Below are 23,822 nucleotides of genomic sequence, written 5' to 3'. Positions count from 1 at the left end.
TTGCCATGGCAGGGAAGAGAATCAGCATTCACTCTTCAGTGTTTTTGCCTAGAAGTGGTAGAGTCATTTTGCTCATAGTTCATTGGTCCATACTGGTCGTATGACCCTGCCTAACTGCAGGGGGACTGGAAATATGGGGGAACCTATGGAATATTCGATGAGCATTACCAAGGAGAGATGATATGTGGTATTATGTGTGTTAAAACTATATATTGAGGGGCACCTGGGTGGCTAAGTCGGTTGAGCATCTGACTTTGGCTCAGGTCATGATCTCGAAGTTCGTGAGTTCAAGCCCCACATTGGGCTCACTGCTGTCAGCCTGTCAGAGCAGAGCAGGCTTTGGATCCTCTGTCCCCCTCTCTCTGCCTGCCCCTCCCCCACTTGCACTCTCCCCAAAATAAATGAATATTAAAAAAGAAACTACATATTGAAAAAACGCAGCTTCCGATTTTCTAGATCTGCCAAGTTTCATTTAATCTCCCAATTTTCTAAGCCTCAGGTTCAAAGAGGCCACCATGGCAGCAGCTTTTACTGATGGCCTGGTAGGGGCAGGGAAGCTGCTGCCAATCGCAGAGTTATGGGATTCATGAGCAGAGCAGCAGGTAATACAACAGGGAAATGGCGGGGGCAACTGTGACTTCTGCTGACTTGGTGTGGTTACTTTGTGTGGTAGGCTGAAAAATCCTCCCCCCTTTCTTTACCCCATAGATAGCAGGTCCTGATCCCTGGAGCCAGTGGGTGTTACCTATATGGCATCAGGGGTTTCGCAGATTGATTAGATTAAGGATCTTGAGTTGGGGGTTATCCTGGATTAGCCCAGTGGGCCCTGAATGCTGTCACATGTATCCTCATGAGAAGGGAGCAGAGGGATTTGACACTCTGACAGAAGAGGAGGAGGCAGCGGACCATGGAGGCAGAGACTAGAGTGACATGGCTACAAGCCAAGGAATGCCCACAGCCATCAGAAGCTGGAAGAGGCAAGGAATGGATTCTCCTCTAGAGCCTCCAAAGGGATTGTGGCCCAGTAACTGGGGGATGGGGCAAGAGTGAAAATTTTCTTTCCGTACTCTCTTTTTTCTTTCTTTTTTTTTAAGTTTTTTTTTTTTTTTTAATGTTTATTCATTTTTGAGACAGAGAGAGAGAGAGAGAGAGAGCACGCACGAGTTGGGAGGGGGAGAGATAATCCTAAGCAGGCTTTGTGCTTGTCAGTGCAGAGCCTTACATGGGCCTGGAACCCACGAATCATGACCTGAACCGAAGTCCAGAGTCAGTCACTCAACCGACTGAGCTACCCAGGCGCCCCTCCTTACTCTCTTTTCTCATCTTTTAAATTTAAACCATGTGAATCTACTACCTATTCAAAAGAAAGCAAATAAAATTAACCTTTACAGTTCTGCCAACCCTACAGTAGGGGAACATGGTTCATTTTATTGTGATCTTGTGGAATGCACAACTTGTGATGTGTGGAATGCACTTGTCATTCTTTTCAGAATGTTGCCCCATGGGCCCTCCCATCCCACCTACTCCAGTTTCTTCTCTCTCTCTTCTGGTGTTCGGGGGGTAAGTCAGTGGTGGGAAGGAATTATGTGGAGAAAAATAAATGATGCTGTAATAATTACAACTTTTGCTTAGAATTTCAAAAGGTAATCTGACTAAAACTTACCTCAGAATTACCTCCCTTTCTGGATCAAGGCTTCCAAAACAGTGTGCTGAGATTTAATTTCCTCAGCCTTGAGGAGTGCAGGTGAGGGCCAGGGTAGCCAGAGCCCAACCCCCACCCCCCCGGCTGGTGGCTTCTACTTCGAGAATACTGCCCGTTGCTGACAGTGTGCTATGTAAATATTATTATTTTCAGTGTGTGCAGTGATGTGGAAAGGTTGGTAAATACTGCTCTAGGTAAACTGTGGCCTTATATTTTAGAATACGTGTTGCATAAAAACGGCTATGGAAAACAAACAAACTTGCTGGGTCTTTGGGAAAAATTTAGTGATCGTTTTGCTCCAGTGCAGGAGTCCTTAGCCTTTTTTCCACCGCGACCCTTGTGATGAGGATGGTCATGACCCGGTGGCCATCCTGGTGAGGGCACTGGCACTTTTGCATAGCCCAAAAAGCTGGCTCGGCTTCAGTGTTTCCCACACACGCCTATAGGAAAAGAAAGTAGAGTAACATTTTAGGAAATTATCTTGAGTTCACTCTTATTTACCAAGAAGTGAATTGATGAAAACTTGGGTGTGTCCACCATCTGTAGGAACAAAGGCATTCTGACCCACATCATAAGTGACATCACAGTTGGGAACAACTGTCCTCACAACGTAAGTAACATTTCATATTGTGGCTAGCTGCATATAAGGTAATTTTAAAACAACAAATAAGAGATCAAGTTTTTTAAAGAATTGGTGACAAGCAAAAAAAAAAAAAAATAGTGGTACCACATGCAGTGTATAAATAGAAACTTTATCAAGTTCAATTTTCATTTGAATTATATTTGTTGTTCTGTTGTGTCCTGGTGGGTCTGATGATGTTGGTAATGCTGTCTGTTCTTTATGTTTTCTGGAAAAAGTAACTGAATTAGTATGTCAATGTAGTATTATCTGAAGATATCTAAGAGCTGTTAAAATGCTTAAAAATAAAATGATCAATTCTCCCTTTGTTCTCTTGACAGGATAATTGAAGCTATCTGCATAGGTTGGTTCACTGCAGAGTGCATCGTGAGGTTCATCGTCTCCAAAAACAAGTGTGAGTTTGTCAAGAGACCCCTGAACATCATTGATTTACTGGCAATCACTCCGTATTACATCTCCGTGTTAATGACAGTATTTACGGGCGAGAACTCTCAACTCCAGAGGGCTGGAGTCACCTTGAGGGTGCTTAGAATGATGAGGATTTTTTGGGTGATTAAGCTTGCCCGTCACTTCATTGGTCTCCAGACACTTGGTTTGACTCTCAAACGATGTTATCGAGAGATGGTTATGTTACTTGTCTTCATTTGTGTTGCCATGGCAATCTTTAGTGCACTTTCTCAGCTTCTTGAACATGGGTTGGACCTGGAAACATCCAACAAGGACTTCGCCAGCATCCCTGCTGCCTGCTGGTGGGTGATTATCTCTATGACTACAGTTGGCTATGGAGATATGTATCCTATCACCATGCCCGGAAGAATTCTTGGAGGAGTTTGTGTTGTCAGTGGGATTGTTCTCTTGGCATTACCTATCACTTTTATCTACCATAGCTTCGTGCAGTGTTACCATGAGCTCAAGTTTAGATCAGCTAGATATAGTAGAAGCCTCTCTGCTGAGTTCCTAAATTAATGCATTGCAAATCAATTCTTGCATCCACTTCGTTTGATAGAAAGAGTTGACTCTCCTTCCTAGTCATCATGTGCTTCTTGCTGGGTGAGTGCTGCAGTGGTACTACCATCATGTTGGTAGGGTGAAAATTACCCTTCCCAGCTGAAGGGGTGAAAAAATGTACTTATAATGGAGTAAGCAGGATTGAGACCGTGAAGGGAAAACAATGACTCCTAGAATAAATTTTAGGACCTTATTTTATTTATGCCTGTCTTCTTCTTGCCTTGAACAATTACACTTTTCGTGTTTGTTTTAAAGTATAGTATGTGAACGTTTTAAAGCCAAAAGGTACCATTTTCCAAATGTTTTCCCATCTTATGAAATTCAGAAGAAGCTTGGAAGTTACAGTGTTTTTTTTTTTGTTGGAGAGTAACATTTTTATTTCTAAATGTTTTATAATCTCTCATATCAATGTCAGAAGTATCCTGGAAACATATGTCACATGCAGGAACTGTTTAACAAATACTTTAAAAATTTGGCCAAATTTTAAACTGTATAATGGAGCTAGATATGAGCAAGGATAGTATTTGAAAAACTTTCCTAGCATATTTCTCAATTCCCTGATTTATTTTTGTTTCTATTGTTCACCTTATCATACAGCTTTACGGAAGCTTGAACATGTTTTCTTTTTTCCGTTTTGGATTTCTTTTATCTTTTTACTGAAGTGACTCAACAGAGTATTTCAGAATGAGGGGAGCTTGTATTGTTTTAGCATTTTATTGGAGTTCATTTTACTTGAATTCATTCACTGCTGTGACTAGGTGATAATTGTCCTAACATTCAGATGTCCAAACAAGAATATTTCCAACATAGGAATGATAATAGAAATAGTTTGATATTACAACCCATATTTATCTACTTCTGCTCTTAATTTTTTTCCGTGGGTTTAATAAGACTTAGCAGATGAAAGGATGTTTATGTAGCCTTTTTATACCAAAGTCATATTTAGATGTTGTCACGGGATTATCATAAAAAGAGAAATTAAATATTTCCTTACTCTTGGTTGCTATGTAGCTAAGCCAGTTTTAAGCCAGCTAAAAGCAGTGAATACATAATTGTTTGATCTGAGCTTCACCATGTTGAATTGCAGCTACACCAAAACTTCTTGTAACAATATTGAACAATATGCCACATTAATCTGGGTAGATTATTAGGATTAGATAATATAAAACTGTTGACTGTTTAGTGCTAAAATTTAGCAATATGAATTAAGATTTTGCTTTGTTAACCAGTTGCCATAAAGAAGTTAATATATAAACACAAAAAATTAAAGTCATAGATTCACAAATAATTTAATGTTATATACTGCAATTTAGTGGGAGTGGAGAGGGTGGGTGGAGAGGAGATGGGGCCTGGATATATTTATTACAGAACAGAAGTGTTCATTAAAAGAATATTAGCTATCATCTAGTTCAAACGTCAACTAGCACAAGCAGACAACCAGGGCAAGAGAGGATATGACTGTGGAGGAATTAGGGCCAAAACCTGGATGTCTAAAAACCTACTTAGCCCAGCAGCTTATTCTTAACACATGTTTAGGGTTTGAGAAAAGCCTCAAGAAGCCACACTTCTTTGCCATTGCCATTGCTGGGGTAATAATAGCAAAACCATTCCTTTTCCCTAATTTCTGAGTTTATGTGACATTTTGGCCATGAAAAGAATCTCACCCCATCTTTTTTACTATTGCACACTGGTATTGGTATGCTGCTTATTATATACTCAAAATAAATTCTGTTATTTATTGTCTACTTATTGTATTTTAATATATTTGAAATAAATGGCATGGATTTATTTTTTCTTACCTATTTTGATTAGGGCCTTGTGGTTCATGCGAATAATATGCAGATGAAAGCATCCCCATATTACTAATAAAAACATGGCAGCCATCCATTTTGCTGGCACTGAGAAGCCTTCATGGAAGTATGTCTTATGTCCCCAAATAAATTATAATTATCTTGAGGGCTGGGGCCCTCTTTCCGGCACACACCTTCATAGCCCCACAGCGTCTGTGACAGGTTTGGGCACATGCTATCGTTGACTGATTTGGGGGGAGAGATTTCTGTGTGAAGAGGCAAGGAGAAGCCCACACCCACAAGTGCACATGTAGAGCCGCATGTGTGAACACACACACACACACAGACTTTGAGGCTGCCCTTAAGGAACAAGAAATCTCCTGTTGGTGGTGACAGACCAAGGACGTCTAATGACTAATCCAGCTACCCATTTACTAAGAATGATGATAAGAAATTATAGAATACTTCATGAGTTAAGAGACTGTATCATGGACATTGTAATTTTTGAGGAACAGAGGCGTTTTTCTTGAAACTTTTCCCTGAATGTTACTGCTTTTAAAAAAGCCATTCAGTAGGGCGATTTTTCAGTTGTGCATTTGGACGTTTCTCATAACTCCATCGTCACAGCACAGATACTTTCATTAGGATCTGTGTTAATACCAGTAAGTCAGATGTTATCCTAAATTATTAGAATGCTCAGTGAGGAAAGAGGAAACCCGAATGTTGGTTCTGGTTTTACCAAATGTGAGATTGTAACTTAACCTTAGGTATATCTTGTTTTGTATCCTCTAAGATGGTGGGGTTTTTTCCAGATTAAAGATACAAATTACAGAATGCCTTTAAAAGCCAACATACTCTTAACAATGCAAGGCCTTATTTATCTTTTTCTTTTATGGCTCTTTTGTACTGTGGGTTGCTGGTTGAAACTGGCATTTGCATTTGCTTGGCTCTTGGTTTTCGCAGTTACTTGTCACCACACATTTGTAAGTTCTTCCTTTCTTAAAAAATGTAGAAATACGCTCTTTCACAGTGGCTGTCAGTAAGTCAAAGTAGTATTCTGTTTTTAAGTTTTGGTCCAGATGTCTTCCTTAGGTCTCCTGTGACCTGGGAGGTGGGGAAGATGGGGTTACATTGGATATTGGTGTTGGAAGGATTTCCTTTGTTGGCTTGATATTTTCTAAAAGCAGCTTATTTTTCCTCTTTGTTATAGAAATGAAAAATAAAAAACTGAAACCTCCTAGCTGTGCTTCACTGTTAAGCTTCTGTAACCCCAAACTTAATACATAGCTTCACAAAATATTTCCAGAGCCCTCTGATCCTACATAAATGTACATTCACTTATAGTATGCAATATACAGTCAAACAAATATGGTGTAAATATTTCATAGTGTGACAGTAAATTAGAACTAAAGGGCCCTAGGGGTCAGTTAAGCATCCGACTTCAGCTCAGGTCATGATCTCACGGTTCGTGGGTTTGAGCCCCACATCAGGCTCTGTGCTGACAGCTCGGAGCCTGGAGCCTGCTTCGGATTCTGTCTCCGTCTCTCTCTGCCCCTCCCCCGCTCATGCTCTGTCTCTCTCTCTCAAAAATAAATAAACATTAAAAAAAAAAAAAAAAAAAAAGAACTAAAGAGCCCTAGAGACCTTCTGGTCTACCATGTCCCCTTCCTTTGCCCTTTATCTTGTCCAAATGTCAGCGGCCAAGGAACTGTGCTCCCAGTGGCTTATGAGTTAGCTGTCATCCTGATTTACCTGGGACTTTCTTCGTTTTACCACTGAAGGTCCCCCCATCCAGGGAGATCCTTTCATCTCAAGAGAGATGGTCACCTGGGAGAGTTGGTCACCCTAGTATCAGGTCAGGCCCCCGAAACCTGATTTTCAGATTTTTAGTTCAGTAGTCTTTGGACATACTATTTTATAACATCAGAAAGCATGAAGGATTTCTTTTTAGATATTTTCTTTGGGGCCTTGGAGCCCCTTCTTATAGGTCAAATAAAGAGCAAATGTTGCTTGTAGACACCCTAGATGTCAGGAAGGATGGCTTGGGACAAGTGTATAGGGAACTCAGACTTTCAGTAGAGTTTTTAAGTTTATTTATTTATTTTGAGAGAGAGCGAGAGAGCGAGCACTGGCATGCAGGGGAGGGGCAGAGCCCCTCACAGACTGAGCCACCCAGGCGCCCTGCAGTAAGTACTTAAACTTTGGGCCATTAGTGTCAATTTAATTGTCAGTTTATTGTTTTAGTGAATTGAACTTGATAATCTGCATTTATGCTATAATTTAAGCAAATTAATTAAAGTAGCTTTGGTGAGAATCCTTTGATTTAACACTATACCAAGCATAGTGAAAACACAAATGACATTTAGTGAATGAAAGCCTGAGGGAATAAATATTTGGATTTCACCTACCAGAACTAAGTAATGCGATGTCATTTATATCTGAAGAAGTGATCTTGCTTTATTTATGCAACATTGTATTAACACTGAAACTAAAATTTCACACAATTTTGTATTAGGTAGTTTCCCCTCCCCTTAGACTTTAATTATTTCATTTTTTTTAAAGTTTATTTATTTTGAGAGGGGCAGAGAGAGAAAGAGAGCGTCTGCGAGCAGGGGCGGGCAGAGAGAGGGGGACCGAAGATCTGAAGCGAACTTCGCACTGATCGCAGAGAACCTGGTGTGGGGCTTGAACTCAGGAACCAAGACATCGTGACCTGAGTCGAAGTGGGATGCTTGACCGACTGAGCCACCCGGGCGCCCCAAGGTGATTTGTTTTTAAAGAAAGAACTCATAAGTAATGATAGGTGTTTTTGTTGTATTAATATACAATGAATTGTTCAATTTACATATTTTTTAGCTGTGTGCTACAAGCTTGATCTGACAGCTTTGGTGGGTTTCCGTGTTTTCCTTCTCTGCCATACAGAAGGCAGGAGAATTCCACGTTTTTAGTGGAGAATAGTATTCGAGTTACAAATCCTGAACTGTGATACAAGCGGGGTGTGTGTGTGGTCATAGCTATACGTGCATTTATTTTGTTTTATTGTTTTAGCCATAGCGAATCTTTTATATGAAACACTTGGAGGTAAAAATGCAAGATCATGAAATTGATGTAAGGTTTGTAAGTTTCAAGTGAAAGGTTTTTGTTCATAGGACAGAATTGGAAAGTTTAGATTTTTTGCTTTGAGATAAACTGCCTAGCTTCTTATCTGTATTTTTATTCAATTTTTCTTATCATTTGGAAGTTTACTATTATAAACTACTATTTACTATTATAAATAGTAGAAATCATAGTTGTAAAATTAGAATAATGGGTCGTGGTCCCTTTCTTTTTTTTTTTTTTTTTAATTTTTTTTTCAACGTTTTTTATTTATTTTTGAGACAGAGAGAGACAGAGCATGAACGGGGGAGGGGCAGAGAGAGAGGGAGACACAGAATCGGAAACAGGCTCCAGGCTCCGAGCCATCAGCCCAGAGCCTGACGCGGGGCTCGAACTCATGGACCGCGAGATCGTGACCTGGCTGAAGTCGGACGCTTAACCGACTGCGCCACCGAGGCGCCCCTCGTGGTCCCTTTCTTGATAAGATTTGTCTTATAATGATTTAAGGGAAATCACATTTTATTAACTTTCCCAATTAACTCAATTTAAAAAGATCAGGTGGAAGTTGAGCAACATATATGTTTGTCTTTTTCTTAAGTAATTTTTAAATTTTTGCTACAGTTTTTTTCCCCATTTTATTTATTTTAGAGAGCATGACCGGGGGAGAGGGGCAGAGGGAGAGAGAGAGAATCCCAAGCGGGCTCCATGCTTAGCACGGAGCCTGATGTGGGGCTCCATCCCACAACCCTAGGATCATGACCTGAGCCAAAATCAAGAGTCAGACACTCAACAGACCGAGCCACCCAGGTGCCCCTTATATACATTTTTTAAATGTATGCACCTTTATATGCTGCAGTGCAAGGCAGAGATAGGAGGACGGTAGCATGCAAGAAATAATTAGGTGCATCCCACTTTTTGTAATAAATAGGTTTACAAACGTATGGAAAAAAAGGTTGGTAAACTTCATCATATTTCATATACACAATAATGGATGTGTACAGGAATCCAATTAGGGAGTCCTTCCTGTGAGTCAACCTTCTTTTGTGTTATTATCCCCTAGCATATGTTTTTTAGGTTTGACTTTTCATGTATATAATAATGAGGTCTTATGAGATGGGCATACCTGTATAGGAATCAGAATCAGATTAAATTGGGGCACCAGGATGGCTCAGTCGGTTAAGTGCCTGACTTCGGCTCAGGTCATGATCTCATGGTTTGTGAGCTGGAGCCTGCTTCAGATTCTGACTAAGCCAGCCAGGCACCCCTCATTGTGATTTTGATTTGCATTTCCCTAATGACTAATGATATTGAGCATATTTTCATGTACTTATAATGATTTATGTACCTTTGGGAGAAATGTCTATTCAAATAATTTTCCCATTTAAAAAATGGGTTGTCTTTTTATTGTTGAATGATAAGACTTCTTTACATATTCTAGATACCAGATCCTTAACAGATACATGATTTACAAATCTTTTCTCTCAGTTTGAGGGTTGTCTTTTCACTTGCTTAAGAGTATCATTTGTAGCATGCAAATTTTTTTTAATTTTCTTTATTTTAAATTTTCTTTTTAGTTTTTTAAAATTTACATCCAAATTAGCATATAGTGAAACAATGATTTCAGGAGTAGATTCCTTAATGCCCCTTACCCATTTAGCCCATCCCCCCTCCCACAACCCCTCCAGCAACCCTCAGTTTGTTCTCCATATTTATGAGTCTCTTCTGTTTTGTCCCACTCCCTGTTTGTATATTATTTTTGTTTCCCTTCCCTTATGTTCATCTGTTTTGTCTCTTAAAGTCCTCATAGGAGTGAAGTCATATGATTTTTGTCTTTCTCTGACTGACTAATTTCACTTAGCATAATACCTTCCAGTTCCATCCACATAGTTGCAAATGGCAAGATTTCATTCTTTTTGATTGCCGAGTAATACTCCATTGTGTATATATACCACATCTTCTTTATCCATTCATCCATCGATGGACATTTGGGCTCTTTCCATACTTTGGCTGTTGTTGACAGTGCTGCTATAAACATGGGGGTGCATGTGTCCCTTCGAAACAGCACACCTGTATCCCTTGGATAAATGCCTAGTAGTGCAATTGCTGGGTCGTAGGGTAGTTCTATTTTCAGTTTTTTGAGGAACCTCCATACTGTTTTCCAGAGTGGCTGCACCAGCTTGCGTTGCCACCAACAATGGAAAAGAGATCCTCTTTCTCTGCATCCTCGCCAACATCTGCCGTTGCCTGATTTGTTAATGTTAGCCATTCTGACAGGTGTAAGGTAGTATCTCATTATGGTTTTGATTTGTATTTCCCTGATGATGAGTGATGTTGAGCATTTTTTCATGTGTCTGTTAGCCATCTGGATGTCTTCTTTGGAGAAGTGTCTATTCATGTCTTTTGCCCATTTCTTCACTGGATTATTTGTTTTTGGGGTGTTGAGTTTAGTAAGTTCTTTATAGATTTTGGATACTAACCCTTTATCTGATATGTCATTTGCATGCAATTTTTTTTAAGTTTATTTATTTATTTATTTATTTATTTATTTTTAAGTTTATTTATTTATTTTGAGAGAGAAAGACGGAGAGGCAGGGAAAGAGAGAGAGAGAGAGAGAGAAAATCCTAAGCAGGCTCCACACCAGCAGCACAGAGCCTGACATGGGACTCAAACTCACAAACCGTGAGATTATGACCCAAGCTGAAACCAAGAGTTGGTTAACTAACTGAGCCACCCAGGCGCACCTTGTAGCAAAGAAGTTTTAATTTTTGACGTAATCCAGTTTATCTTTTTTGTCTCTTCTGCTTTTGGTGTTGTATCTAAGAAACTCAAGGTCATGAAGATTTACTCCTCTGCTTCCTTCTAAAAATTTTATAGTTCTAGGTCTTACTTTCAAGGATCTGATCCATTTTGAGTTAATTTTTGTATATGGTATGAGGTAGGGGTCCAACTTCATTTTTTCGAGGTGGTATCCTGTTTGTTGTTCCTCTACCATTGAAAACACTCTTTTTTCCACCATTGAGTGGTATTGGCATAATTGTCAAAAATCAGATTGCCATAGATGTATGTGTTTATTTCTCCTGAACACTCCGTTCTCTTCCATTGATCTATATGTCTGTTATTCCAGAACCACAGAGAAGACTTTGGAGTAAGTTTGGAAATCAGGAAGTGTGAGTTCTTCTTTTACAGGATTGTTACGGATCTCTTGCATTTCCATATGAATTTCGTATCACCTTGTCCACTTCTGCAAAAAAAGGCAGTTGGAAATTTGATAGAGAATTGCATTGAATTCTGATTGAGAATGTAGATCAATCAGGGTAGTACTGCCCTCTTAACAATATTGAGTCTTCCAATCCATGAACACAGTATGTCTTTCCATTTACTTAAGTCTTGTTTAATTTCCTTCAGTGTTCTATAGTTTACAGTACAGAAGCCTTGCACTTCTTTGATTTAATTTATTCTTAGTATTTATTCTCTTTGATGCTATTGTTAATGCAGTTGCTTTCTTAATTTCATTTTCAGATTATTCATTGCTAGTGTATAGAAACACAACTGATTTTTGTATCTTGATCTTGTGTCCTGGAACCTTGCTGAGCTTTAATAGTTCTAATAGTTTTTTGAGGATTCTTCATAGGTTTTTACATATCATCTGAAAAGAGAGATAATTTTACTTCTTCCTTCCTTTTATCTCTTTGTCTTACTGGATTACCCCAGCTAGAACTTCGCTAGAAGTCTCAAATAGATGTGGTGAGGGTGGATATCCTTGTCTTATTCCTGATCTTAGGGAGAAAACTTCCAGTCTTTCACCATTAAGTATGATGTTCGCTACGGGTTTTTCATAGATGCTCTTGAACGGGTTGAGAAACCTTTCCTGTATTTCTAGTTTGTTCAGTGCTTTATCATGAAAGGTTTTTGGATTGTAGAAATGTGTTTTAATGAAGAGATGGGTAGATTTTATTGTGAGTTGAGTTGTACTGTCAGTGTCGGGAAATACGTTTTGTTGAAGTGGGTTTCCAACTCTCTACAAGATAACTAATCGGGTTGAAGCCATAGAATTGCTTGTTGATGCTTTTTACGGTTCATCAATTGATGTACATTTAATGGTTTCTAAGACTATTAAACTGATTCTCTTCATTACCTCAAGTTAATTTGAGTTTGTGTTCACTTGCCTAAGGATACAGAGACGCACAGTCACAAGAAAGATAATGTGTTTCTGTTGGTTGGGTTTTTTTAATGCCTTTTTATTACCTGACCTTGTGCTTCTCATACTCAGATAGTCCAGGAATGGTGGCAGGATGCCAGTGGGTGGAGAGAGGGGGGCTCCATCCCCATGAACAGTCCTTGCTCTTGCGTGCAGTTCTCTTCCGCCTGTCTTGGGGGTACCTTGGTAGAAAAGCTCAAGAAGCAGGGAGCCTCTCTGCACTCCCGGGGACTGGATTTCCTAGCGTGTGTTAAGTCCACATCCTTTCATAGTACTTACAGGAAGTGCAAGAATCACTGAATTACTGGGACGGGGAGGGAGTCCTCTCCAAAACAAGACTTGATAGTTAATTAACCTGTGGCATTGCTGTAGGAAAGTAAGTTATTTATTTATTTATTTATTTATTTATTTATTTATTTATTTAAATCCTTTGTGTACACATAGTAGGAGGGTTTGCCTAACAAGTATCACTACTGTGCTGGGCCCTGCGGGGCTCACAGAGGTGACTGTCAGCTGGCCTCACCCTGGCAGGTACCCTTTGAAAAACCCATTCCGTTCTGTGCAAAAGATTCATTTTGTTATTGGTTTAACCTGAGGGTCCTTTTCACAAATACTAAGCCCAGATTTTTTTAAACGTAATCCCTCACCGTGAATATAATCATTGTGAAATTCCTCTAGGAAATTATGTCAGTAAAATAATTGAAGGAAAGCTCAATATTATCCGTGAACAACGCTTCCCCAGATGGTTTGAAAGATCACTTACAAGGTCGCGTTTTGCAGTCTTTTTTTTTTTTTTTTTTAACGTTTATTTATTTTTGAGACAGAGAGAGACAGAGCATGAACGGGGGAGGGTCAGAGAGAGAGGGAGACACAGAATCTGAAACAGGCTCCAGGCTCTGAGCTGTCAGCACAGAGCCCGACGCAGGGCTTGAATTCACGGACCGCGAGATCATGACCTGAGCCGAAGTCGGACGCTTAACTGACTGAGCCACCCAGGCGCCCCACAGCCTGACTTTTAATGGGTAGAGCTCCACTGGCTTTTTTTTTTTTTTTTTTTTACGAGTCATATTGCTAATGTGGTATTTGACTGAATACTTAACAGCTGTCTACTTTTGTACATATGCCCCAAAGGCCTTTGGTTACTGACTACAGTTTTAATAAATTTCACGAGTATGCTGGGTGAATGTTAATAATCTTCAGTACAAATGTGGACATCAGACCCGATGGAGTTACAATCCAGGATTTTGGACACCCTACTTTTGTAGTGTTATTTACTAAAAATGTTTAGGAAAAAAAGTTTCAAAGAGAGGTGTTCTTTGCTACAAATGTATTCAGTACTATTCATAACAACCATTCTTAGGAATAGTAGAATTCCCAATTGCTAGTCACTGAATACTTTAATAATGACTATCGTTCCTTATATTTACAGGGTAATGAGAATTATGGCAGCTTTTTCATAAAATGTAATGTACTAATGTCTTAACCATTCTTTTATTTTTACTTACTACTTTTATTAACTATTCTGAAAGTAAATCTCTGACCCTAGTTGGTCATCCTAAAAAACAAAATTTGCTGGGGCACCTGGGTGGCTCAGTTGGTTAAGCGTCCGGCTTTGGCTCAGGTCATGATCTCACTGTTCATGAGTTCGAGCCCCACATCAGGCTCTGTGCTGACAGCTCAGAGCCTGGAGCCTGCTTCACATTCTGTGTGTGTCTCTCTCTCTCTGCCCCTCCCCCGCTCACACTCTGTCTCTCTCTCTCTCAGTAATAAACATTAAAAAAAAATTGAGAGAAAAAAAGTGTAACTAGCAGTAACTCAAAAATACATTAGTCTCACTGTATTTATGGGTTCACGTTTCACAGGGAACCTGTGGGCCCCGGAAGTAATGGGTGTTTGTTGTAAAAGACCGAGCAGCAGCTGCCTGAGTCTGGCGGTTCTGATTTCTCTTCTGCCGCTCGGAGATGGCCTCCCTCAGCGATGCACCCCTTCCGGTGTTGCCTTCACCTGGTACACACTGGTTGATTCTTCTTCTTTCTCGGTTCAAATTCCAGAGTAGCATTACCATCACTAAGGTACGGGAGTGGTTTTCTAAGCCGGGCCTCCAGGCTCCGGGAGAGCAATCTTTCTGAGGCGGGGATATTGCTGTGGGCAGGGCAGTTTCTCTTGAGGAGGAGATGTTGAAAGTGCCATAATTGTTCTGCTGGGAGATTGCGCAGAACGCCAACCCAGGCCACCATGTTTAGGGGATTTTGCCGATTGGACGTGACAAACAGGTAGTAGTAGCAAGTACTTAGTGATTGGCCTTGTCTGGTGTAGTCAGAGTAGAAAACTGATCTTACCCAGAGTTGAAGTTGCTGTTGCGATTAGCCACAGTTTCAAGCGTAAGTCATTCTGTGGGCAGAAGCTGTGGCTGATTTGTGGCTGTCTCTAGAAGTCCCGAGTGTTTGAAGTCCATGGCATGTGTGGTTAATTACTAAATAAGCAGATTTCTAGATGCCTTCAAATGAAGGAACACTTAACCTTTACACTTGGAGCTGCTTTCCTTTGCCCCCTACTATTAACCAATGTCAGGACATTTTTACAAAGGAGAAATCTGAGTTTGATGCCAATGAGAACTTGAGGGTGCTTTGTGCCTGTCCCTCTAGGAATCAGCCGGAGACCCCCGCAACCAGCTGGTGCCTGATGCCACTGTGGAAGTGGGATTTAGGTTGTGGATCCTCCGGTTACTCTGTGTATGTCTGTCCTAATGGAAACTTCCGTTCATCCGTCCACAGTCTTAAACTCTTTTTGTTCATATGCCAAAAAAGCTTTAAAAATTTATGTACGTAATTCTGTACACCCATCATGGGGCTTGAACCCATGACCCCAAGATCAAGAGTCACATGCTCTTCTGGCTGAGCCAGCCAGGAGCCCCCTCCAAATCTGGGATATCATTCAGCTTTTTTGTTACTATTATCTATTCATTTACATAGTCTAATTTTTTGAGTCCCTCTTTGTTTCCCTTATTTTGATCTAATTTGGAAATTTAAGAAGCATTTCCTGTTGAACTTCCCCCTTAGAACAGTATTTTTTAGAGTACCTGATTAAATTAATAGGTGAAAATAATTAGAATTTTTTTTTCTCTTAATATCACTGGGAGTTTGGCAAAGGAAACAGGTGCAGTAATGATCAAACTTAAAATAATTTACGCTGTCATTAGTTTACCTTTGTATTTAGACACAATGAATACTATCTACTTTCATTTCACGGAAAACATTTTTAATGTGAGTACTGTTAGTACAGATTTCTTCACTGAATGTCATTGCATCAGACTATTCAATAACTAAAAATACATGGAGACTATACGTTTTTGGACAAGCAGAAATCTAGGGTACATTTTTTTCCACTTTACGTAGTATCCCTCACTTTTCACTTTTGGGTCCCAAACTAATGGCTTACATGTTAGTGTACTGAATGGCTTATGACTTAGATTTATATTATCTTTCACTGTATACAGCCATTGACTGGAAATATCCAAAGGTAAAACTGTTATGCCATTTCTAACTTGAAAGTAAAGAATATATCTACTTTTGTAAAGGTCACAGAATGTAGATTTTTTAAATATATTATACATACCGAGTTATAAATGCTATTCTATTTAAATTACTTAAGTAAAGGTATATATATGTCTGTTTTGCACTAAATAGTACCTTATACATTCAACCATTTTTATATCACAGTAGTTCAGTCTTATGTTAAAAAATGATAGGAAAAGTTTTTCTTGGATGTATTTTAAAATTTGCTTTTTGCTTAAGTTTAATTTTGCTCAATAAGCTCATCATCTCACCATCCCACATGAGACCAAGTCCTCTCTAGTTCAGAATAGCTTAAATTTTGGTGCACATTTTTGCTATTTTCAGAAACCAAGTTGAAGTAGCCTTATATCAAAGGTAGCCTTATGTGGAGAGCCTTATTGCAAAGATTTTAGAGTATTTAATTTCTAGTATTTTTTCTAGAATTCAGAATCTTGGGTATTTCTGGACATACAAGAACTTTGAAAAGAGTTCCGTATTTCGTTATGGGTAAAATATGTTAAGTACATTGAGAATGCCTTTACACTTTCTGACATCTGTATTTATGTTAATTAAGTAAAGTTATACCTCAGTTTTTTGTTGAATTTTGTACTGTCATATGATAAAGTTCACCAGTGGATAAATTGCTGTGTATGTGTGTGATAAAGATACTTGCCTTAAAATAGAGCACTTCTGTTTTGCAAACAGCTGTGGTCGAATTGTCTTTCCAGTTACTCATCTTTCTGTGCACCTGGTGACTGCAGGCCTGATAAAGTCCATGGAGGTAAGAAAGAAGATGAACATCGTTTCATTGTTAGCAATCTAAACCTAGATTAAAAAGCATTTTGACATGTCAAGATTTTTATGGGAAAAATTAATGTGTGTGTGGGGGGGGTAGCATTCACTGCTAAAGATAGCAAGTGGTTGAATAGATTAAATATGTATTGGTTTTAACCATTATTTCTTATTGACCTTATTCTCAATGGGAATAGTGATTCAAATGTTTGTATGGCCAGTTCTATTACTTCCACTGTGTATTCATAACTAGTGCTAATTGTCATTATTATTGGCCATTGCATAAATCATGGAGGAATCAGATGTACTGTATCAAACAAGAGGGAAGGTAATTCGGATAGTAAAGACTGTATTATATATAGTTTTGGATTTCAGGTAATCATTTTATTATTTGGTAGCTCTTTTAGGAATGATGGTTTAAATGGACATAGTTTCTCTCTAATAAAACGATTGATAAAATCAGCTCAATTTATGTGGCACAATTTTGTTGTTTTCTACTTTAATATGGGATTAGTAAAATGTGCAACCATATGGGTCATAGCTTTTCTTACTCGGCTGTGCAACTTATGTATTTATGTTAGATCTTTAAGAGTACCTGAAATGTGCATCAAATATTTAATTAATTAATGGTTGAAGCTTTTTAGCATCTTTAATCCTTAAGGAAGTATTTTATAAAAAAAAATTAGCTTTGTTACGATATCATTATGTTGTATGTACAATTGAAAATAATCTGTACAGCCTGAACATTGAAATAGTTAATAAATTTTGACTTTGAGAACCACCCACCGCTGCTAAGTACATGTCACTGTCGAGTTGACTTCAGTAACTAGTGTAATTCATTCTTGGTGGACTGTTTCCCTTTTGTTCCGAACCAAAACTTCACTTTGCAATAAACTAATGGTGGTTGAAGCACAAAAGATGTCTCCTGGCTGTGACAGTGTCTCTGACGGTCACGTGGCTTTTGAATCAATCCTTTGATCTTTCTCTGACCTGCTTTCACATTTTCTTTTTCTCCCTTTTAACAACTCCTCGTCTCTGTGCTAAGAACACGAATCATCTACGTGAGGTAAGTTCCCAGGCTGTGATGACAGGTGCCCATAGGCACGTAGTATGTGTGGAGCTGAATCAGAAATTTTGGAGTTTGTACCTTCTAGACGCTACGCTTGTTTGTAGTATCTTCTCAGTGACACAAATGCCTGCCAGACCCTTTCAGTTTTCTTAGTGAAAAGGCTGCACGACCCTCCGCCCCCTTTATCCCTCATGTCTCTCTCTTCTGCATGATCCCTGCCCACACACACTTCCCCCCCCCCCCCCCGACTGCCTGGAGAAAGGGAGTTTAGATTAGACACTCTTGTACTCCAGCAGCCCCTTGATTTGATGGTGCATCAGCCCCACCGCCAGAAGCCCCTTGCTCTGAGGTGGCCAACAGCATGGCAGAGTCCTCAGCAGAGGCCAGCGATGGCTCAAGCAGGCATTTCCTGAGAGCAGAGGCTCTGCTTGTCCTGATTGTCTCAGCAGGCCTTGGAAATGGGCTTAATTGTGGAAAGCACCCCTCCAGGAGTAGATGCAGGGACTGCTGAGGACAGAGAAGTAGGTACCTTCCTGGATAGCTGTCGAGTTCAGGTTTAACACGTTCCCCCCAGGGTCCCTGCTGACTGAGGTGGGAAAACAGTCTAGTCGGCCCAAGCGCTGAGGTGGGGTTTTTGTTTATTGCTATTAAAGTTATTGTTTCAGGAGCTGGGCATAAAGCTACAAAAACAGTGGGGACCACAAGGAATTTGTGATAATTGCATTTAAGATAGGAATCCATTCGTCAGGTAACACTTATGTGCTGTTAATCAGAATGATGGCTTCTAAGCCACGGGGTTTGCTTCTCAACTGAGTTTTTCTTTATGTTTTATTTTTGGAACTAATCAGGTTTTTGTTTTCTTTTAGGGAAAAACAATAGCAAATGTCAGACTGAACATTGTATGGTTGGATTATTTTTCACATATTTAAAAGAATTACCAGCCAGTGTGCATGGTTGAAATTTTTGGTGGCTGAGAAGATAATTAATGTTTTGGTTAAGAAAAGGGCGGGGGGGGGGGGGAGCCTGGGTGGCTCGGTCGGTTAAGCGTCCGACTTCGGCTCGGGTCATGATCTCGTGGTCCGTGAGTTCGAGCCCCGCGTCGGGCTCTGGGCTGACGGCTCGGAGCCTGGAGCCTGTTTCCGATTCTGTGTCTCCCTCTCTCTCTGCCCCTCCCCCGTTCATGCTCTGTCTCTCTCTGTCTCAAAAATAAATAAAATAAACGTTAAAAAAAATTAAAAAAAAAAGAAAAGGGGGGGGATTTTTGGAAGACACCCCCCCCCCCACCTCCTTAGTGTCTTGAGTTGACAAGGCAAGAGAGATATCCCTCAGAAGCTCCATCATCTCCATCCTGTATAACTCTTAGGTAGGTTCTGTGAATGTACCTCTCTGCTTGTGTTCGGCTGCGAATACAGCAAGGTTCTGACGGATATTTGGCCAAAAATGAGTTTTGGCACTCAGCTAGTAGAGCAATGTAACCTTTTCAAGGCCAAGGAACTTGTGTGTGTGTGGGTGGTCCTTCTGTGTGCTGAAAATGTTGAAATAAGTGTTTCTACGCTGCTCAGTTCTGAAGAATTTGTGGTGCTCGAGGCAGGGGTCTTAAGGAGCCAGAGGCATCTGAGGAGAAAGGAACTTGACTCCTTAGGCAGTGAATTCTTTTTATTGGAGCTATGTCGGAGAGATTGGACACATCTTAAAAATTAACTGATTTTCAAAAATGTGTGAACGTAGTGGGGCGCCTGGGTGGCTCAGTCGGTTAAGCGTCCGACTTCGGCTCAGGTCATGATCGCGCGGTTCGTGAGTTCGAGCCGCACGTCGGGCTCTGTGCTGACGGCTCGGAGCCTGGAGCCTGCTTCGGATTCTGTGTCTCCCTCCCTCTCTGACCCTCCCCTGCTCATGCTTTGTCTCTCTCTGTCTCAAAAATAAATAAAACGTTAAAAAATTTTTAAAAATGTGTGAGAGTAGTATAACACACACACTAGAAAACATAAGAAACCAGAAGAGAGAAAAAAATAACTACATACTTCCCTATCAGTGTTACAAGTTACTGTCCTCACCTGGCTTTATGTATACCTTTTATTGCCTCATTTCTGTCTGTGGTGGGCCCTACGCATGCGTGTGGAAGACACGCTTCCTATTCTTGATGAACTCCCAGTGGATAAAGAGACCAGTAAGAAAACATGAAAGGGCATTAGGGGCAAAGTTTACGAAATGACTGCTGTGGATCCTGGAAGACAGTCACCTCATTCAGCTCAGGAGTCAAGGAAGGCTTCCTGGAGGAAGTGATTCTGAAATTCAGTTCAGGGAGACAGGCTCTTAAGGATTTGCAACATGTGCAGGGTTCAGCATGCAGCAGGAGAACGTGACTTATTCTGGCAACTGCACTTGGTCGGCAAGTGCACAGAGAAGAGTGTTGGGGGGTGGGGTGCTAGTGGGTGGGCAGAGGCCAGATTAGGCAAGGCCACATGTGCCAGCCAAGGAGATGGGCTTGACCCTGCAGGGAGGGAGCCACCGAAGGACATAAACCAGGAGAATAGCATGGCAAGGTTTGTCCTTAGGGAGGATCACTCTTTTTCAAGATTGTTTTTGTTGTTGTTGTTGTGTTTTGTTTTGAGAGAGAGAGAGAGAGAGAGCGCGCACAGGTGCAAGTGAGCACAAGTGGGGGAAGGGCAAAGGCAGAAGGGGAGAGAATCTTAAGCCGGCTCCACACCCAGCCCAGGGGCCCACCTGGGGCTTGATCCCACGACTGTGAGATCATGACCTGGGCGGAAATCAAGAGTCAGATACTTAACGGACTGAGCCTCCCAGGCGCACCAAGGAGGGTCACTCTTTGAGCTAAGTCAAGGGTGGAGTGGGACCAACTCATCACCCAGATAGGAAGAAGTGCAATAAGAGAGGATCCAGTAGCAGAGAAAAGAGACAGGGAGAGAGTGGGAGTTAACTCCATTTTGGACGTTAAATCTAAGGAGGCTGGGCAGCATCCAGATGCTAGTGACTCTGCCTGAAGCCCTGGGGAGAGGTCTAATCTAGAGTCATCCAAGCGGTCGGGATTTGGGAATCTTTGGCACATAGATGAAAATAGAAGCTAGTCTGGAATAGGATAAGAAAGAAATTCCTCTGAAAGGGAGTATTGAGGGAATAGAGGAGGCAACCTGCATTCACCTCCAGGAGACTAGCAAATGAGGCCAGAGGAGGAGGGGAGGGTGAGGGGCCCTGCAATGTCGAGTGCCTCCCAGTAGTCAGGAGAGCGCAAGACTGGGAAGCCATCATTGGACTCAGCCACTGGGAGCTCTAGTTAAATTTCAGCTGAAATTAAACCTAGCTCTTCGAAGGCTGAATCTTCACCCTGGACAGACTGCCCCGTGGAAGAGAGGGAATCTGTGGTCAAAACTGACCAGCAGCCTGGGTTCGTGTGCGTGGTGCTGGCCTGGAAGCCCAGTCGGGATTTGGCCCCGAGCACCACTGTGGCTCGCTGTGAGTAGCTGCTTCTACCGTGGCAGCTGTGTCCCACTGGCCCAGAACGTGAAATCGAGAGCAGAAAGTTCAGGTCACGTAGCATACAAGGTGGACGTAGCTGAGCGTCACTCCAGGCCGTCCGGCCGCCTGGCAGATCTTTGATTCCAGGTTGCCATTTGCTGGAGTGTAACCTCTTCCAAGGATGTTAAGAAGCAGCGTTGGAACATCATTCTCAAGCACCTGGGAGATGCGGAGGAGAGCTCCCTGGGGCCTGCCAGGAACGGTGTTCCACAGTGTGAACAGCTGGAATCCCAGTAGCTTTTTCAGTTAAAAACCAGGAGCAGTTACACAAGGTAGCGTTCTTACTGCAAATGATGTAGCTGAAATGAAGTGTATTCTTAATCACATTTAGGCTCAGGGAATATGATACTGTAATGAGCTTCAGCTTTGTCCAAAAAGGACTGTTATTACTAATAATCATTAATCATTATGGCCCATAAAATCTGATACAGAAGAATAGGAGAATTAAAGGAGAAAAAAAGTGACAGTATCATGTGGAAGAGTGTCATTTAGTCATTTACAGCTTCCTGCAGGGTAGTTTTAATTTTTAATTAATGTTCTTCATTTATGGAAGTTCTGTCGCTGGCCCACTAGTGGAGGCACCCTGAGCTTTGACTAATAATTTTTTAAAGGATTTTCTATTTTTTTAATGTTTATTTTTGAGAGAGAGAGAGAGAGGGAGGGACAGAGAGAGGGAGACAGAGGATCTGAAGCAGGCTCCGAGATGTGAACATAGAGACTGATACGGGGCTCAAACCCACGAACCCATGAGATTATGACCTGAGCCGAAATCAGGGGCTGGCCACTCAACCGACTGATCCACCCAGGCACCCCTTTTACAAATACTTTTTAAAAACACATTTGCAGGGAAACCTGACTGGCTCAGTTGGTAGAGCACATGACTCGATCTCAGGTTTGTAAGTTCAAGCCCCACGTTGAGTATAGAGTTTATTTAAAAACAAAACAAAACAAAACAGGGGCACCTGGGTGGCTCAGTTGGTTGGGCATCCAATTTGGGCTCAGGTCGTGATCTTGTGGTCCATGAGTTCGAGCCCTGCATCGGGCTCTGTGCTGACAGCTCAGAGCCCGGAGCTTGCTTCGGAATCTGTGACTCCCCCTCTCTCTCTGTCCCCTCCCCAGCTCATGCTCTGTCTCTGTCTCTCAAAAAATAAATAAGTGTTAAAAAAAAGTTAATAAAAACAAAACCAAACCATATTTTCAGTGACTCATTATGTCTCTTGTTTGTCCTGCTTCTCATCAAAAGGAAACATTTATTTTTAAAACTCTTTATTAGTTTAAGTTGCATAAAAATTAAAACAAATTTAAATAATACAAGAATATATAGAATGAAGACTAAAAGTTTTCTCCATTCTAAATTGAACCCAACAGGAGTGCTTGGGTGGCTCAGTCAGTTGAGCATCCAACTTCGGCTCACAGTTCATGAGTTCAAGCCCCGCATCAGTCTCTGTGCTGACAGCCTGCTTTGGATTCTGTGTCTCCCTCTCTCTGCCCCTCCCCCGCTTATGCTCTGTCTCTTTCTCGCTCTCTAAAATAAATAGACATTAAAATTTTTTAAAAAAATAAATAAATTGACACCCACTGGTAGTGTTTCTTGTGTAATATGTTAGACCTTTTTCTATAATAACATGTATGTATTTAACTACTATTAAATTAAGAATGCATAGTAACAGTAGCCAGAAAGGTAGAAATAACTCGTGTCCATTAACAGATGAATGGACAGACGAGATGTTGGGGGTACACACATGCATACATGCACACACACATGCACACACACACGCACACACACATGCACACACACAAAGGAACAATACTCAGCCTTAGAAACGAATGAGTTTCTCATACATGCTCCTACATGGATAAACGTTGAAAACATTATACTAAGTTAATAAGCCAGACACAAAAGGACAAATAATGTATGGTTCCACTTATGTGAGGTAGCTAGAATATACAAGTTTGTAGAGACAAAAAGCAGAATAGAGGATTACCAGGAGCTTGGGGTGGAAGGACTGGAGAAATTGTTGAATGGGTATAGAGTTTCTGTTTGGAATGATGAAAATATCTGGAAATGGCAGTGATGGTTGCCATTCAGAGCATTTTGAATGTACTTAATGCCACTGAATTATACACTTGAAATGGTTAAAATGGCAAATTTTATGTATATTTTACCGTGATAAAAAAAGAAAAGCACAGTGGGTATGTAATTTTCACATTTACTCTAAACACTTAGAAACGATATAAAATATGTGATAAAAATATTTTTAAAATGTATTTACACTTGACAGCTTGAAGTTTGTATCAGTCACCTTGGACGAAGCTATGCAGTGCTAACCAGCAACCCCCTAAATCTTCATTTCTTACAAGCAGAAAAGTTTATTTTTTGCTCACATTACATGTCTTTCACAGATTGGCTGTGATTCTGGCCGTATCCTTTTCATTCC

At 40.7% G+C, this 23,822-nt stretch overlaps 1 protein-coding gene across 13 annotated transcripts in view; it reads left to right on the top strand.

Annotated features, from left to right (window-relative positions):
• The window catches only part of KCNG3 (potassium voltage-gated channel modifier subfamily G member 3), a 63,432-nt gene that overhangs the window by 39,448 nt on the left and 162 nt on the right, over positions 1 to 23,822 (top strand). For 2 of the 13 annotated variants that reach the window (XM_058683183.1, XM_058683186.1), the window contains exons 2-4: positions 2,663 to 3,091; positions 16,695 to 16,770; positions 17,827 to 18,698. In XM_058683183.1, coding sequence (XP_058539166.1) covers positions 2,663 to 3,091; positions 16,695 to 16,770; positions 17,827 to 18,003 — 682 coding nt within the window. In that variant the 3' untranslated portion in view covers positions 18,004 to 18,698. The other 11 variants (XM_058683187.1, XM_058683188.1, XM_058683185.1 and 8 more) reach the window with 10 other exon arrangements.

Source organism: Neofelis nebulosa, chromosome 9 (assembly GCF_028018385.1).
Source record: "Neofelis nebulosa isolate mNeoNeb1 chromosome 9, mNeoNeb1.pri, whole genome shotgun sequence".
In the NCBI taxonomy this organism is placed as follows: domain Eukaryota; kingdom Metazoa; phylum Chordata; class Mammalia; order Carnivora; family Felidae; genus Neofelis; species Neofelis nebulosa.
This window is presented reverse-complemented; position numbering and strand designations above follow the sequence as displayed.